Here is a 14264-nt window from a genome sequence, read left to right as displayed (position 1 = left end):
GATATATTTTGTGTATAACTTTCTCTGTTGGTGGTAACTATTGGTTTTGTGGTGAAAATTTTCTTACTTTTTCTACCATATCTGTATTTTCTTAGAACTACTGGACTTATGTGGTACAGGAAGCTGCATAGCAGCTTTAAATAGCTTAAACTATAAATTTTCCACAACTGTGTTGCACATCTGCCTCATTTTTTAAAAGAAAATATTTTTCCATAAAAGGATGCATGTGCATTTCCTCCCCATGGCACGAATCACTGTCACTGAAGACTGTGCAGGTAGAACATCGTTAAGGGGAAATAGTGACAAAGTGTCACTTTTTGCTTTAAGGAAAGGCATTCTGGTTTTGTTCATTGAGTTGCCACTCGATATACTAAAGATTACCATTTTTCCTGAATTCGTCTATACAAGGATGTCTAATGGCCAGTAAAAGTGTCAGCTTTCCCCTCTTGTATGTTTTCATACATAATGAATGAAAAAGGTCCAGAATACAGTAAAATGTACCTTTAAGGGATTTTATATACTTTGTGGTATGGGGAAAAAAAAAAAACAAAACAGCTTTGAAAAATGTTAATTTGCAGCTGGTGAAACAGGGTGTACAACTTCTTTTCAGACTTCTCAGGGTTGTGTTGTAAAGGTTATTTTGGACTGTCTGCCCTACCTGTGAATGTGGTATATTCAAATATGTGAGAAAATGTACAGCAACACGGTGGAGTGGGGTTTTGCAGTTGGGTATCCTGTTGCACAGAAGTTGGTCTCGTTCTTTTCCCCCTTAGCTGCAGTGTGTCCCTAACATATATGATTATGCTGCCTAGAGAAATCCAGTGTTGTCTGGACGCATCTCTGTGGATTATCAGAAGAGCTGTGAAAAAAAAAAACATATACTGCCTGAAGTGTAGAAGACACAAGCCTCCACCATATAGGGGTTTTAATAGCTGTGTATGCACTGTATGTAAGCATATACTGTTGTAACTGAACATATCCATTCGAGTACATCTCCTGAAGCATATGTGGAGGATCTTGCACTCTCAACCTGGATGCTGTACCAGTTGGTGGAGTGCCTCCCCAGTTAGCTTATCTGGGAGGGATGGTACTTCAGATGGTTACGGTAACATGCCACGAGCAAAGTTTTCTTGTGAAGCTTCAGCCATTTAGGCTTTTCCTTTTAAAAAGAATATATATATATATCCATATTTTGACTTTTCTGAGAGAAACTAGGACCAACATTTCCTTTTGCAAGGTAATGCGTGAAATGATTACGCGCTGCCCTTAACTTTAGTTCATGTGTATGTACCGTCTAGTTTGGGTTGCTGTTGTAAGGATGATGAAAATGTGTAGCCTTTTCTGGTACTTAAAAATTCTTTGCACTTACTTGGGAGGGGGTTTCTGAATCAAGCACATCTCTCAATGAGCTTCCCACCCTCGTTGCCCTTAACAGTTTAGTGGCTAAATTACTTGAATGTTCAGGCTGCACTGAGCTCCTGATCCTTTTTCTGTAGTGATGTACATTGAAATAATGTAGCTGTCTCTTAAAGAGAGTAAGGTTGTGTAAGGCCTGATAAATGTGTTGTAGCTCGTACCACTGAGAGGAGCTGTGTGAAACTGACATTTCTTACCTGGTGGAGCCGAGTGGGAGGCTGGCGGTGTCGTAGATGTGTGCAGGCTTTGTGCTTGTGGCCCAGCAGGAATGAAAGAAGGTAGCAGTGAGTGGGTAGGTTAGACTCAGAGCTTTGAAATGTTAATCATGCTGACCGTGAGGCTTAAACATACTGGAAAGAAGTACTTCAGACTTGTGATTTCGATGACTTGCTTTGTAGAATCAAACTGTTTAAACAAGAGTTGGTGCAAAAACTGGTTTTCAGCGAACACTAAGCGTGAATTGATTTTTCCTGAGGGAAAGTGAAAACCTTTGTATCTGATGCATCATACCCTTGGCAAGATGGGACGTGCAGTTTTCTATTTTTACAGTTTATTATTTGGGCATTTGTATCTTTTAACAATCCTTTCTATAGGGCAAGTTCTATCTGGAGGCAAGAGCGGATTTTGGACCCTGCTGCAAGAATACTTTAAAGGGCTTCTAGAGACACGACAGATATATAGAACAGCAATATATTTGTTACCTAATCAATTTGTAAATGAAGCAGAGTGCCCCAAGTAAAGGCTTTTAAAATGGGGATATCCTTTTTGTACCCATAATGTATCCCCATTGCACCAACTTTTCATTTGGCTAAGTTGAGCTGTACTTCGCTTCCTGAAGCCAGTCAGTACCTTTTCCTGCATTGCTTAAAGAGTGTTGTTTTAAAACAAAACATACAAATTTATATTAAGGGATGAGCTCAGCACTCTGCCATACAGCAGGCTCTTGCACTGCCAGTCTGCAGCCAAGTTGGCTCCAGTAGTGTTTTAAGTAAACTCGTGTTAACGCCTTTCTTCCACTACCATGGACTGTTTAATCGGGGATGGAAATGGATGTAGCCTGAAATACGTGTGTCTGGTCATCAAAACTCTGGCCTGACTGATGGTTTCACCATGATTAAACTGCGAAAAAGCTGCATTACACTGATGCAAGACCCAATTATGTGTATGCGTACACAAAGAAGTTAGGGCTGTAGCTGATGTTTTGTCCTTTCTTTCATTATACTTACACCTGGTTACGTTACAGTTCAATTCTCAGGTGTTGCAGAAAATCTACCTCTTTGGACTGTAGATGGAAATAACTGTGAAAAAAAGTGATGCAGAAATCTAGTTTGTGCTAAACACACTGCTTTATTTTTACAACCCATGTCTGCTTTCATGAGGAAAAAATGATAAATGAACAGGCAGTCTTTGTTTTGCTTTTCAAAAACATTTTGTAGAGATTTTTCACTAATGTGAATCTGAAATTTTATCTACTCAATTCTGTATAGATTAAGTAAATAAGTATGCTTAATATATTGGACTCTGGGTTCTTCTTTACCATCACGTGTGCCTCACGGGTGAGCTTGAGGTGTGGGTGGAGCTGGTGTCAGCCTGACAGCAGGGACAGAAACATGGTCCCTGTACTACTGGCTGGGTCAGGCTACACCCCTCACTTTCACAGCAGCCACCCACAGTGTCTCTTTGGTATCTATATATCTAATCAAAACCACACTCAGAGAACACGTTCACTCTCACTTCCTGCACATCCCACACTAAGCAAAGCAGCCAGCAGGTCTCAAGAGATTGGCATTCTTCAACGTTTACCTTATGTACCAGAAGGTGGATGATAACCTGCTGCAGATAATGACCAAAAGACATGCCTGGGAGGGCACGTGCTGGAAGGAGGTCAGCTTATGGTGGTAGATAGAAGAGCATCTTCCTGAGAAACAAGAACTCCTGAACTGTATTCTTTCTTCCAAGTATCGATGCTTGGAAGAAAGGGACACATTAAGCTACTAGATCCAGGAACATCCAAAATACAGCATTCCCATGTAGACCACCCTATGTTGTATCGAAGCTCCTTCCTGTTCAAAACTCTCCTTAAAAATGTGAATATTCATCTTAAGTAGTAGACTTTTTTAAGTGAAGGGCTGAGTGGTGGGTTGATCTTGGGCAGCAGCTTAAGCATCCACACAGCTTCTTACCTGCTCTCCCTCACAGCATTAGAGGAGAGAAAAGGAAGAACAGAAGAGAGAACCTGTTAAATTAGTTGCTACTGCCCAGCAGCAGGCTAATGTCTTGGTAGCCTCCTTCACATATCATTGTATTTTAGACAACTGCCTGAGCTGCATTTAAAGTAAGAATTAAACCAGCAAAAGCTACAGGAGGGCTCAACCCATGCAGTATCAATTCCTAGACTTCACATCATGAAAATCTTCAAGTACTACACTTCCCTTACTCAGGGAGGTCTTTTCCAACCTTGATGACCGATTCTATTTTGTATACAAGCAAGAAAACATTCACCTTAAATCAACAGACAACAATTAAATATTCTATCAAATAAATTTTATTTATGCAAAGCCAAGCCAAAAGTGTTATGTAAAAGTGAAAAGCTCTTTTTACATATTAATAAAAGTTTCTTCTTTTTTTCTTTGCCTCCCCACTTTCATTGTGGGAAAAATTAGGACTTGATTTACAGGAACCCACTGAGTTTGATTAAAAAGAGACAGGTATTCAGTCATTCCTATTTTCCCTAGAAAGTAATTGCTGTACAGTATACAATAGCTCAAGATGCCCAGATAACCATGGGTATCCCATAACAACTTGACTGCACAAAACTTTCTGTGCCCAATTAATAACGTTCTTGTTTTGATGCAATGCCTTTTTTTTTCTTAATATATTTATACAGTAGACAAATTATATTACTATGTCACATCCAGTATTGCCTCAGGGAAGAGAAGTTACGTTCCTTGACCTTCCAGTTCTGCTGCTGCTATATCTGGTTCTTCATCATTGTAAATGTTTTCTGCCTAAAGACAAAATGTTACATTACAAGTGGTAGACAATCATTTTTAAGACAACTACTACACTTAATAAAAAAAAAAAAAAAACACTACCAAAAACAACATGGTAACACAAAGACAGCAGAGAGATCACCCCTATCTTAAGGGGAACCTCTCCCTGCCTTTTCTTGAAGAGCAACCAAACTCAGGAACATGCACACAGTGGTTACACTTCAGCATTTGTTCTCCCACATTCTTTTATTTAGATAAATCTTAACCACTGAATTCCTTAACATGAGCATATTGTTTTCTGGGCATATTCCAACTTCAGCCTAAGCACACAAATCAAGTTGAAGAACAAGTATTAAGACTGAAAGGGTGACCTCTGACACCAGTTTAAGGCTGTTTAGCTTTTTCCTCGATTAAAAATAGGATTTATGCTCTTGTAAAGTGTTTTCTTCAATATTTATGGGAGTTTGATCGATTATCTTGTAATTTAAAATAATATGAACTAACTGGAGAGTTGCTTTCAGTCACTGAAGCTGCAAGCTGTCTTAGGGAGAAGCAGCCATTCCAGTTTCATTTATGTGACAAGCTTCAGAAGAAACTCATGAGTTGTTTTGACACTCACCATTTGCCATATCTGCATTATGTTGTCCTCTGATACAGAACAGATGACCCAAGGCTCATTAGGATTCCAACTGAAGTCTGAAATTTTGGCAGTGTGTCCTCCATGAATAAACTGTTAAAGAACAGCAACAAAAAAAAAAAAACACAACAAAGAACACAAGCTTCTGTAAGTCATTTTGTCTCTGTTAAAAACCTGAAATCAACCTAATGAATTTAACTTGGGAATAACTACAGAAGCAAAAGGTCGCTACTAGAGATTCACAATACAGATGCAAAGAAGATAAAACAACACATTCAATTCATCACATACAGACGTGGAAGCAATCCCTGAGACAGCACTGAAAACAACAGTTCGTATTTACTAACAGCAATAATCAAGTGACATCCTTGAAACTTTGCTCCTTCATGAAAGGTTGGGTTACATAAGCCTGTCACATTTTATATCCATTTTCTCATCTAATCACATGAGCACAAATAGTTTACAAATGAAACTGAGAAAACAAGCTATAAACACTTTTAGTTTATTTCCTGAGGAAATCAAACAAAACCTAAGCTTCAGACTTTCTACACCAGTAAGGTTCTGAACCTACATAGGACCTCTTCTAAGAGCCACAATTAGAGGCGGTGGCTTGACATGCTTCTAGTTATAGATGAGTGCTGACAGGCATGTGGCCAAAGTGTGGTCAAAAATGAAGATGTGTAAATCATGTCTAGTACAGCTTTGAAAAACTGCTGTCTTTAGAACTGAGTAGAGGAAGCCTATTGCAAGTCAGAGCCGTGGATTAAAAGCGAGGTAAGAATTGCTGCACTTTTAAGAGCATAGTGATAAGGAATCATACTGCCATACAGGCTGCCATGCTAGCAGACTATAACCAGGAGAAAAGCATACCAAGAGTTCAGGAGGCCCATCTTCTGCATCCTCTGCAGACTGCTCTTCTCCAATTTTACTGTAAGAAAGTAGTTTAAACCTTTTATTAACAAGCAAAATTCCAAACTTTGTCAATTTAAGTTACCAGCTCCTAGCCTTTGTTTCAAGAATTTGCTAACACTTTTGGTTTCCCTCACTGTTGAAAAATCACAAGCCTCAGGTATAAGGCATCATTTGCCTTATCACAACTGAAATAAAATCTAACTTGTGAAGCTCACTGAGGCAAAAATCAGTAATTACTAAACACAGCAAAAAACTTTGTCTGCAATAAAATCTCACAGGAAAGTAACATTAGAAATGTTGTGCTGTTTCTACTGTATAACTAGATGACCAGGTCTGAGCTAAGAAATGCTGGAGAACTGTACAAATAAGGCAAATCTGCAGCTGCTTCTTCAGCATATATGTCCACAGTAAATGAAAAGAATTATTCTTCACCTTAGATCCCACACATTAAGCCGACGATCAGTACCACTTGAAGCAAGGATTGTTTCATTATGAGGAGACCAGTGAACCTATGAAAGAAAACAATTTGACTGGAGCACAACTACTCGTTTCTAAGGCATATATTGAATAACTGTCCCCTGACCAGCAGTTCTTAACAACTACACTCAATAAATTAGTTTATTCTAGCACAACAGCCACCCTATAACTCAAACTCTTGCTCTGAAGTCATACAACTTCTCAAACTGAACAGCCAACATGATTTCAGTGCAGCAGATTTAAGATATCATGAATATAATTGCCTGTTGCTTGGACACTACTAAAACAGCTGAGCTCACAATATTAGATATGAACTCAAGTTCTCTTCATTGTAAGATGTTTTAGGGACAATTTCTATCTTCACTGAGGGTGGTTGCAGGCTCCCACTATCTTTTTAGCAGTAAGTTGTCAAGCATGGAAAGAAACTATGCAGTACTATCCCTTATTAATGGAACCACAATTCAGTACTTCTTTTAACAGACTTATCTGTTGTGGTTAGTCACCATGCAAAAACCCACACGTTCTTCTCCAAGTCACTATTCATCTAGTTTTTGTTACAGCTTACGTGAAAAGTTTCCCACCTGAAAAATTTCATCCTTATGAGACTCAAAAGAATGAAGTTTCAATTTTAAGTTTCGAAGATCCCATAAAGCAACTGTCTGGGAGAAGAAAAAGACATTATTACTATAATGGCTTTAGAGTTATCATTTAAGAATATGTTCAAATTTAAGGTAAAGACAAGTAAGTACCTTGTCAGCCGAACCAGTTGCTAAAATGAACTCACTGTATGGATTGAAGGACAGACAGTTGACCTCAGCTGTATGAGCATCTACAGAATGACTTGGCTTGGATGTAGTATTAGATCTCGTGTCCCAGCTGTTACAATAAAGGGTTTGGGGGAAGAGGGAAGAGAAAGTGAAAGAGAACAAGCATTAGTTTTAATGGGAGGTTATTATTATTAACTACAGTACACGCTCAGAAACCACTGTATTACTAAAACTAGACTGAATCTACAGTTTTTAATTGCAAATCCTCCTAGGACTTTTGTCTACTATACATAAGCAGTTTACATCAGGAACCTGATATACACATTAATTACAATTTACTTTCACATTATAAGAACACATTATATGATGTGCAGATTTCAGAGCTTCTGCAGCATTGTTACAACTGATTGCACTAGAAAGCTATATTAGACTATCCCAGAATTCATGCATTTCTTAACAACATTACAAGTGCTTTGGACTGGTCCACTGACAGCACACAGCAGCACTATCCATCAAGCACTACTCTAACTTACATCATAAGCTTCTGATCATCAGCCACAGATCCAAACAGAGACTCATGAAGCAGATGCCATGCCACGTCTTCTACTACTGCAGAGTGCCCAGTAAAGATTGCTTTTGCATCAACAATTTTGCCTTCTTTTGGTGCAGCACTTATGTCCCATAAACACACAGTCTGTAAATAAGAATCATGGTCTATTATAAGTGATAAGTCAACTGAGTTATTAATGAATTTGCAGAAAACTCAAAGCCCAAGAATTATTCTAAAGTCATGATAGCAATTTACAAAAAACGTTCCTATTCCAGTACATTGTGTTTCACTTATAAAGCTCGACAAAATCTGTTGGCTATTAGTTCAGTTGATCATTGACAGTCTTTAATGTATTGCCTCGAATCCAAGCCAGTTTCAAGGGTACTCCAATTTCTTCCAGCAGTAAGAACATTTTGTTCTTACTTCACCCAGAACATTACAAAGAAGTGGTTGCCAATTGCATGCCAAAGTCAACCAACATAATATTCTCTAATACAACATGTTAGAGCTTCTCCACATATAAAGCTACACTCATCCTGTTCTTCCCCAATTTGTCTATTGTCACCTTTTTTTTTTTTTTTTTTTTTAAGGAGATAAAAAAAGGATGTGTTTTTTACATGATCATCTGATGCGCTGAGGAGATGTCCTTTCAAATTTGAGTTCCATGACAAACCATAGCCTTCTTTCTGGTGCCCTCTTAATCTAAGATCTGGATTACACTCTCCACTTGGGTCTGAAAGAGAAGAAATTCCTTTCATTTACCTTCATCTTGCACATCATCCATGATAACACCTTTATTACTTAAGAACTTTGTTTCTGTTACAACAATTGTATTTTACACAACAGTTTCCTAGTAGAGTGCTGCTTCTGTGAAGGCTGATTAATGGTTAAGCACGACCAGTTAAAGTCACTGAAGATCTGTGCCTCCTTATCCAGTGTTCATTACCTACATTCCCAGTTACAACTAAATACAAGTACAACCCAGCAACAGAAGCATTTTGCTTAGCTTCAAACAGTCTGACCCACCTGGTTTTGAAGGATGTTTAGTGTAGTCGAATACCAACACGTCAGCAGAAGGAGTTTTAGTAGCAATGATGCACGGGTTCTGTGGCATGTAACGAGCGCGATTCACTTCGCCTTCATGGTTAATTTTAATCTCGGTTTCAATTTTGCCAGTCACAGATCCAAACCCACCAAACTCTGCATTTGACAGAAAAGGGTCAGTTGATAATCCATTTAGAACAGTTAACATTAAACAGCACTTTGTGTTTCTCCCCCACTTCAAGAAACCATAGTAAGCATCTTAAAATAACAATACAATAAAGCCTATGACAGTTAAGAATAACATGGCACAATATTAACACTTCAAGTATGCGGAATCATTTATCAAACAAACTCTTTCAGAGCTCTAATCACTATGTGAGATAGGTGTATATCAGCTTTCATCACAACTAACAGATCTGGCAGAAACGCTAAGAGGAATTGTATATCATAATGTGAACTGAAACTTGTAATGTTAGAAGAACAACTTTTTTTTAGTTGCTACTATCCAAAAATATGGATATGGAATTAGTGTGAACTGGTAAGTACCTGCCAGCTTTTAATAAAGTCATAATACCATTAGACAGAATGCTTACTAATGCTACAGCTAACACACAACTGAAGAACGCGTGCATTGCCCACCTCCTTTCTCACTGTCATATTGGGAGGTATCAAACTGATCATCATTGGGTATCTGGACTCTCGCAACAACCAGGTGGTTCTGTTCATCAGAGGTGTGTGTTCCTAAAACCAGCCAGTGTAGAGCATAATCCTTTCCCTCTGGCCTGTTTAGAATAAAAAAATTAATGCAATAAAAAGCGTGCTCAGTTCTAGAAGTTTGATAGCTAGCAACAATAGATCCAAACTTCTTAAGGGTGTGGAAAAAAAAGAAGACTGGCTTAAGAGATCTTTTATCACAGGAGACTTGTGCAATAGAGCGAACCCGAATCTAACAGACGCAATCCAATGATACAACCAGCAAGGTTAGAGTGACAATAAAAGCCAGTAAACACTGCCATTACAGCTTGAATGCAACAATTAAAGTTTGCACAGTAGCTACAGAGTGATACTTATACCTACTTAAATCTTTAATCCTCCTAGCAGTTGCACAATACTGTTTCTAAAAACAATCAACACTATGGTTCTATACTGCTAAGAAAAACTGCAGCCTTCTCTTAAAAGTGTTTACTGTTAGCTATTTCACTAAAGTATTCAGAAGCTCGTTTCAAAACTCTGCACAAATCCTACCTAACTAGAATCAAATTCCTCATCTGGCAGTTAAACACAGTATTTAGTAATAAGTAAAAAGCTGAAGGGGCAGTGTCATTCATCTCTGAAAGGATAAAGTTTGAACAGTCAAAAACACGCAGCTTCTGCATTCTATAAAGCAAGAAAAACAAATAACCAAAAACCACTCAGGTTATCAGAGTCCAAGCAAATAGGTATGACTGGGGTGATCATAAATCACTGTAGGTATTATTTATTCCACTTCCAAGGCATCATCACACATTTTGAGAGGGTGAAAGACAACGTACACACAATGCACACACACTTACTTGCATCAGGAACAGGTGTCCCATCATGCCAGGTGTCATACAAAGGGACTGTCCTTGCCTTAAATGGCTTACAGCTTTTGACACTCGATAACTGGAAATACCAGGTTCTAAACTGAACATTAAGTCAATCTGCAAAATACGAGGCAAGCAGAAGTGTTCCTCACAAGGGCTCCACCCTCAAGCCCCCACTCCATTTTTCGCTGTGCCATCATTAGTTACTTCACATCTCTCAACACCCTTCCCAAACAGCCTAGTATACAACTGATTATCTGAGAAAAGTAGCCACACTGGGACTACTGCATGAACTCTGTGTGTAATATACCTTAAAAGCTAGCTGTACCCAGCTCACAACAACACAAGGGAAGTGGTCCTTGTCCACTATCTTGATGGAGTCCTGAATGGTTACTCTGACCGTTTAAAGTCTATACGAGCTGACACTATGAACAGAATGCAGTCCCATCTCCAAAATTCTCTAAGGAATGGACCAGTGAGTGTACACTTCCAGAGACAGGTGGAAGAATGGGAAGATCAAAATACCTGAAGCTGAGGGTGAGCCAGGGACAAACCAGGACATTGTCAGTCTTATGAGAAAGATATCCCTTTAAGTTCAATCTTGTAACAAAAGAATACAGATACAAGATAGCTTCCACAGAACAGCAATTTGTAGCACACATCAAGAAAAACAGCATTCAAGAAGAAGTTACTGTAGCACATTTCTTTTTCTAATGACAATACACTAGAGAAGACAGTACGAACAAGTGCATTAGAACACGTTTCAATACAATGCCAAAGATTTCTCTCCTCACACCTCAAGTCAACATGGAGCGTTTCTTCTCAAAACTCCTGCATACCCAAAGGGTTTGGAGTGCTGTAAGTGAAACAAACTGTCACACACTTACAAAGGGGAGTTCCAGGATTGTTCAGTCTGAAGTAGGCTCCGGGGAGACCTTACTGAGCTACAACACTTGAAAGGAGATAATGGTGAGGTGGGGGTTGGCCTCTTCTCCCAGGTAACAGCAATTGGATGAGAGGGAATGGCCTCAGGTTGCAGCCGGGAGATCAGGTTGGGTATTAGGAAACATTTCTTCTCAGAAAGAGTGGTGAGGCAGTGGCACAGGCTGCCCAGGGAGGTGGTAGAGTGAGAGAGAACCCTGGAGGTGTTCAAGAACCGTGTGAGGGACGTGGTTAGCGGGCACGGTGAGATGGGTGGTTGAACTAGGTGATCTTACTGAACTTTTCCAACCTTAATGATCCTGTGATTCTAAGGCAAGTCACTGCAGCCTCGGGTGCTCTGAATGACTCTGCCAAGGTGGTTAAAAGAGACAGACGGAGCAGAACGAACAGGCTAGCAGAAGGAGCTATCACAGCACGCAGCCAGGCACGGGAGACGTTGAGCTCTCTGCCCACCGCTACCTTCCAGGACCGCATCGCTCCCTCACCTGGTCACATCAGGCAGCCACTGCACGGTGAGGCTGGGCCACTCCAGCGCATGTGTCATCACCAGGTCGTACAAGAAGGGGGTGTTCTTCTTCCAGATCTTGTACTCCTCACTGATGACACGCTCCTCCACCGTGTCCTCCAGCACTGCGGAAGAGTCGGGGTCAGCGCTCAGAGCGGGGTCCCAGAGAACCCTGAGGGGGGGAAGGAGGGAAGCCCCGCCGCCCTTCTCTCCACACAGGTATCCCAGCCCGACGGAGAAGGGGTCTCCTACCTTCCTTGCTCGCCATTTCGGACGCACAGACGACGCGAAGAGGCGGCAACAAACGAGCACGGCAGGTAACGGCGCCCGGGGCCGCTGCAACTCCTCCCGCCGCGCGCCAGCTCGCCGAGTTCCAACTCGCGCCGCGGCGCATGCGCCACCGCCACCCGACGCGGCAGCCAATGGCGTGGCGCGGAGGGGGAAAGGGTGGGGGGGGAGCACGAGTGCGGGACGGTGTCCCGCCCGGCGGGGCGGTCCCGAGGGCGGGGTGCGCCGCGGTAGTCGGGCGGGATGGGGCGCGGACGGGGGAGCGGCTGAGCGCCTCGGGGCCGCGGGGCGCCGGGACTCGGGGCCCGAGGGGTCGGGTGTGTCCGTGCCGCTGTGAGGGGCGGGCCCGGCGGCTCTGCGAGGATGAAAGAGGCGGGCGTGCTCGGGGAACGGCGAGAGGTGTGGGCGCGATCAGGCCGCGTGGTGGGGCTTTAAGCAAAGCAAATCCGGCGGAGGTGCGAGAGGACGGGTTTGGTGCTGTTTAACTGCAGTCTGCGGGCGGGAAGCCCGTCGGCTTTTGAGTAATGACCTGAAAGGAGCAGCAGGGAACGTCCCCGTGCGCGATGATGGAAATGGAAGCAGCTGGGAACCGAGTTAGATTGTCCCACATCCCCCTGAGTATTCAGAGACACCTCCGAACTGCATGGTCCGTTAACATGCTGTGATTTGCAGTCTTCCCATCAATTCAGTATTAAACTCAGGGAGCAGACATCTCAGGGACATGATTTAGTGGAGGGTTGTTAGGGTAGTACGGTCAGGTTGCTGTTGGACTTGATGATCTTTAAGGTCCTTTCCAACCTGAGCGATTCTATGATTCTGTGATCTTCATCAGTGACATGGAGGAGGGGGGGGAGAGTGCACCCTCGGCAAGTGTGCTGATGGTACAAAGCTGCAAGGAGTGGCTGATGTGCCAGAAGGCTGTGCTGCAATACAGAGCGACCTGGACGGGCTGGAAAGTTAGGCAGAGAGGAACCTGATGAGGTTCAGCGTGGACAAGTGATCCTGGGAAGGAACAACCACATGCATCAGTACAGGTTGGGCTGATCTGCTAGAAAGGAGCTCTGCAGAGAAGTACCTGGGGGTCTCAGCGGGCAGCAGGGTAACCACGAGCCAGCAGTGTGCCTTTGTGGTCAAGAAAGCCACTGGTATCCGGGGGTGAATTAAAAAGAGCGTGGCCCCCAGGTCAAGGGTGGTGATCCTTCAGCTCTGCTCTGCCCTGGTGAGGCCACATCTGCAGTATTGTGTCCAGTTCTGGGCTCCCCAGTTCAGAAAAGACAGAACTTCTGGAGAGAGCCCAGCAGAGGGCCACAGAGGTGATGAGGGGCCTGGAGCATCTCCTGTATGAGGAAAGGCTGAGAGACCTGGGGCTGTTCAGCCTGAAGAAGAGAAGGCTGAGAGGTGATCTTATCAATGCCTATATATATCTAAAAGGCGAGAATCAAGTGGATGAGGCTACACTCTTTTCAGCAGTGCCCAGCAAAAGAACAAGGGGCGGTGGGCACACATTTGGAACACAGGAAGTTCCATATGAACCTGACAGAGCACAGGCTGCCCAGAGAGGTGGTGGAGTCTCCTCCTCTGGAGATATTTGAAACCCACCTAGACACTTTCCCGTGCAACTTACTGCAGGGAACCTGCTTTAGCATAGAGTTGGCTTTGATGATCTCCAGAGGTCCCTTCCAACCCCTACAATTCGGTAATTCTGTGAATCTTGTGCTGCTGAGGCTCGCATTCCTCGAGCCCCAGGAAGGGCTGAAATCAGCTCTTTGGTGGAGCTTGCTGTGCTCAGCTAGAGATAGTGGCAGGGAAACACTCAGCCAGAAAGAGCCAGCATTTTTAATTTCACTCTGTGAAGACACTCAGTTGGCTGAGCCTTCTACAGTCTGAGCTCCAGTTTTTTCAAACAAGGAATCCAGTTATGGGAAATGTTTATGCCTAGGAGAGGTTGGCGTGCACTGGGGCTGGGAATAGCAGCCAAAGACTGCAGCATGGGAATTGGGGAAGGAGGCTGAGGTAGCCAGCCAGCCTCTTCAGCAGGAAGCATTCTGTAACAAACCACTGCTTTTTTGGCCACGGTATCGAAAATAGAAATCTTTCAGTGAAGAAGCTAAATAACAGTTTATTAGTCTTCCTTTTAAACCTGCATAAACTGGAACTAAAGAGATGTG

The 14264-nt window shown here is 42.4% G+C and overlaps 1 protein-coding gene across 1 annotated transcript; it reads right to left on the bottom strand.

Annotated features, from left to right (window-relative positions):
* Window positions 1–3945: 3945 nt before the first annotated feature.
* Window positions 3946–12219, bottom strand: RBBP7 (RB binding protein 7, chromatin remodeling factor). The gene is made up of 12 exons (XM_031596051.2): window positions 12061–12219; window positions 11789–11933; window positions 9436–9578; window positions 8779–8952; window positions 8370–8485; window positions 7736–7896; window positions 7185–7311; window positions 7017–7094; window positions 6391–6467; window positions 5917–5974; window positions 5029–5139; window positions 3946–4424 (listed from the first exon to the last, which is right to left on the bottom strand). The coding sequence occupies exons 1-12, from the start codon at window positions 12200–12202 to the stop codon at window positions 4356–4358; spliced, it is 1401 nt and encodes a 466-aa protein (XP_031451911.1). The 5' UTR covers window positions 12203–12219; the 3' UTR covers window positions 3946–4355.
* Window positions 12220–14264: the final 2045 nt, after the last annotated feature.

Source organism: Phasianus colchicus, chromosome 1 (assembly GCF_987193195.1).
Source record: "Phasianus colchicus chromosome 1, bPhaCol1.hap1.1, whole genome shotgun sequence".
NCBI classification, from domain to species: domain Eukaryota; kingdom Metazoa; phylum Chordata; class Aves; order Galliformes; family Phasianidae; genus Phasianus; species Phasianus colchicus.
The sequence above is the reverse complement of the archived record's forward strand: the minus strand, read 5'-3'. Positions and strand labels throughout refer to the sequence as shown.

Coding starts and splice junctions, on each gene's coding strand:
- RBBP7 (XM_031596051.2), bottom strand. CDS start 12,202: ATGCGCCGCGGCGCGAGTTGGAACTCGGCGAGCTGGCGCGCGGCGGGA. Junction 11,934..12,060: donor CGAAATGGCGAGCAAGGAAG/GTAGGAGACCCC, acceptor ACTCTTCCGCAG/TGCTGGAGGACACGGTGGAG. Junction 5,140..5,916: donor ATGGGCCTCCTGAACTCTTG/GTATGCTTTTCT, acceptor GTTCTTTAACAG/TTTATTCATGGAGGACACAC.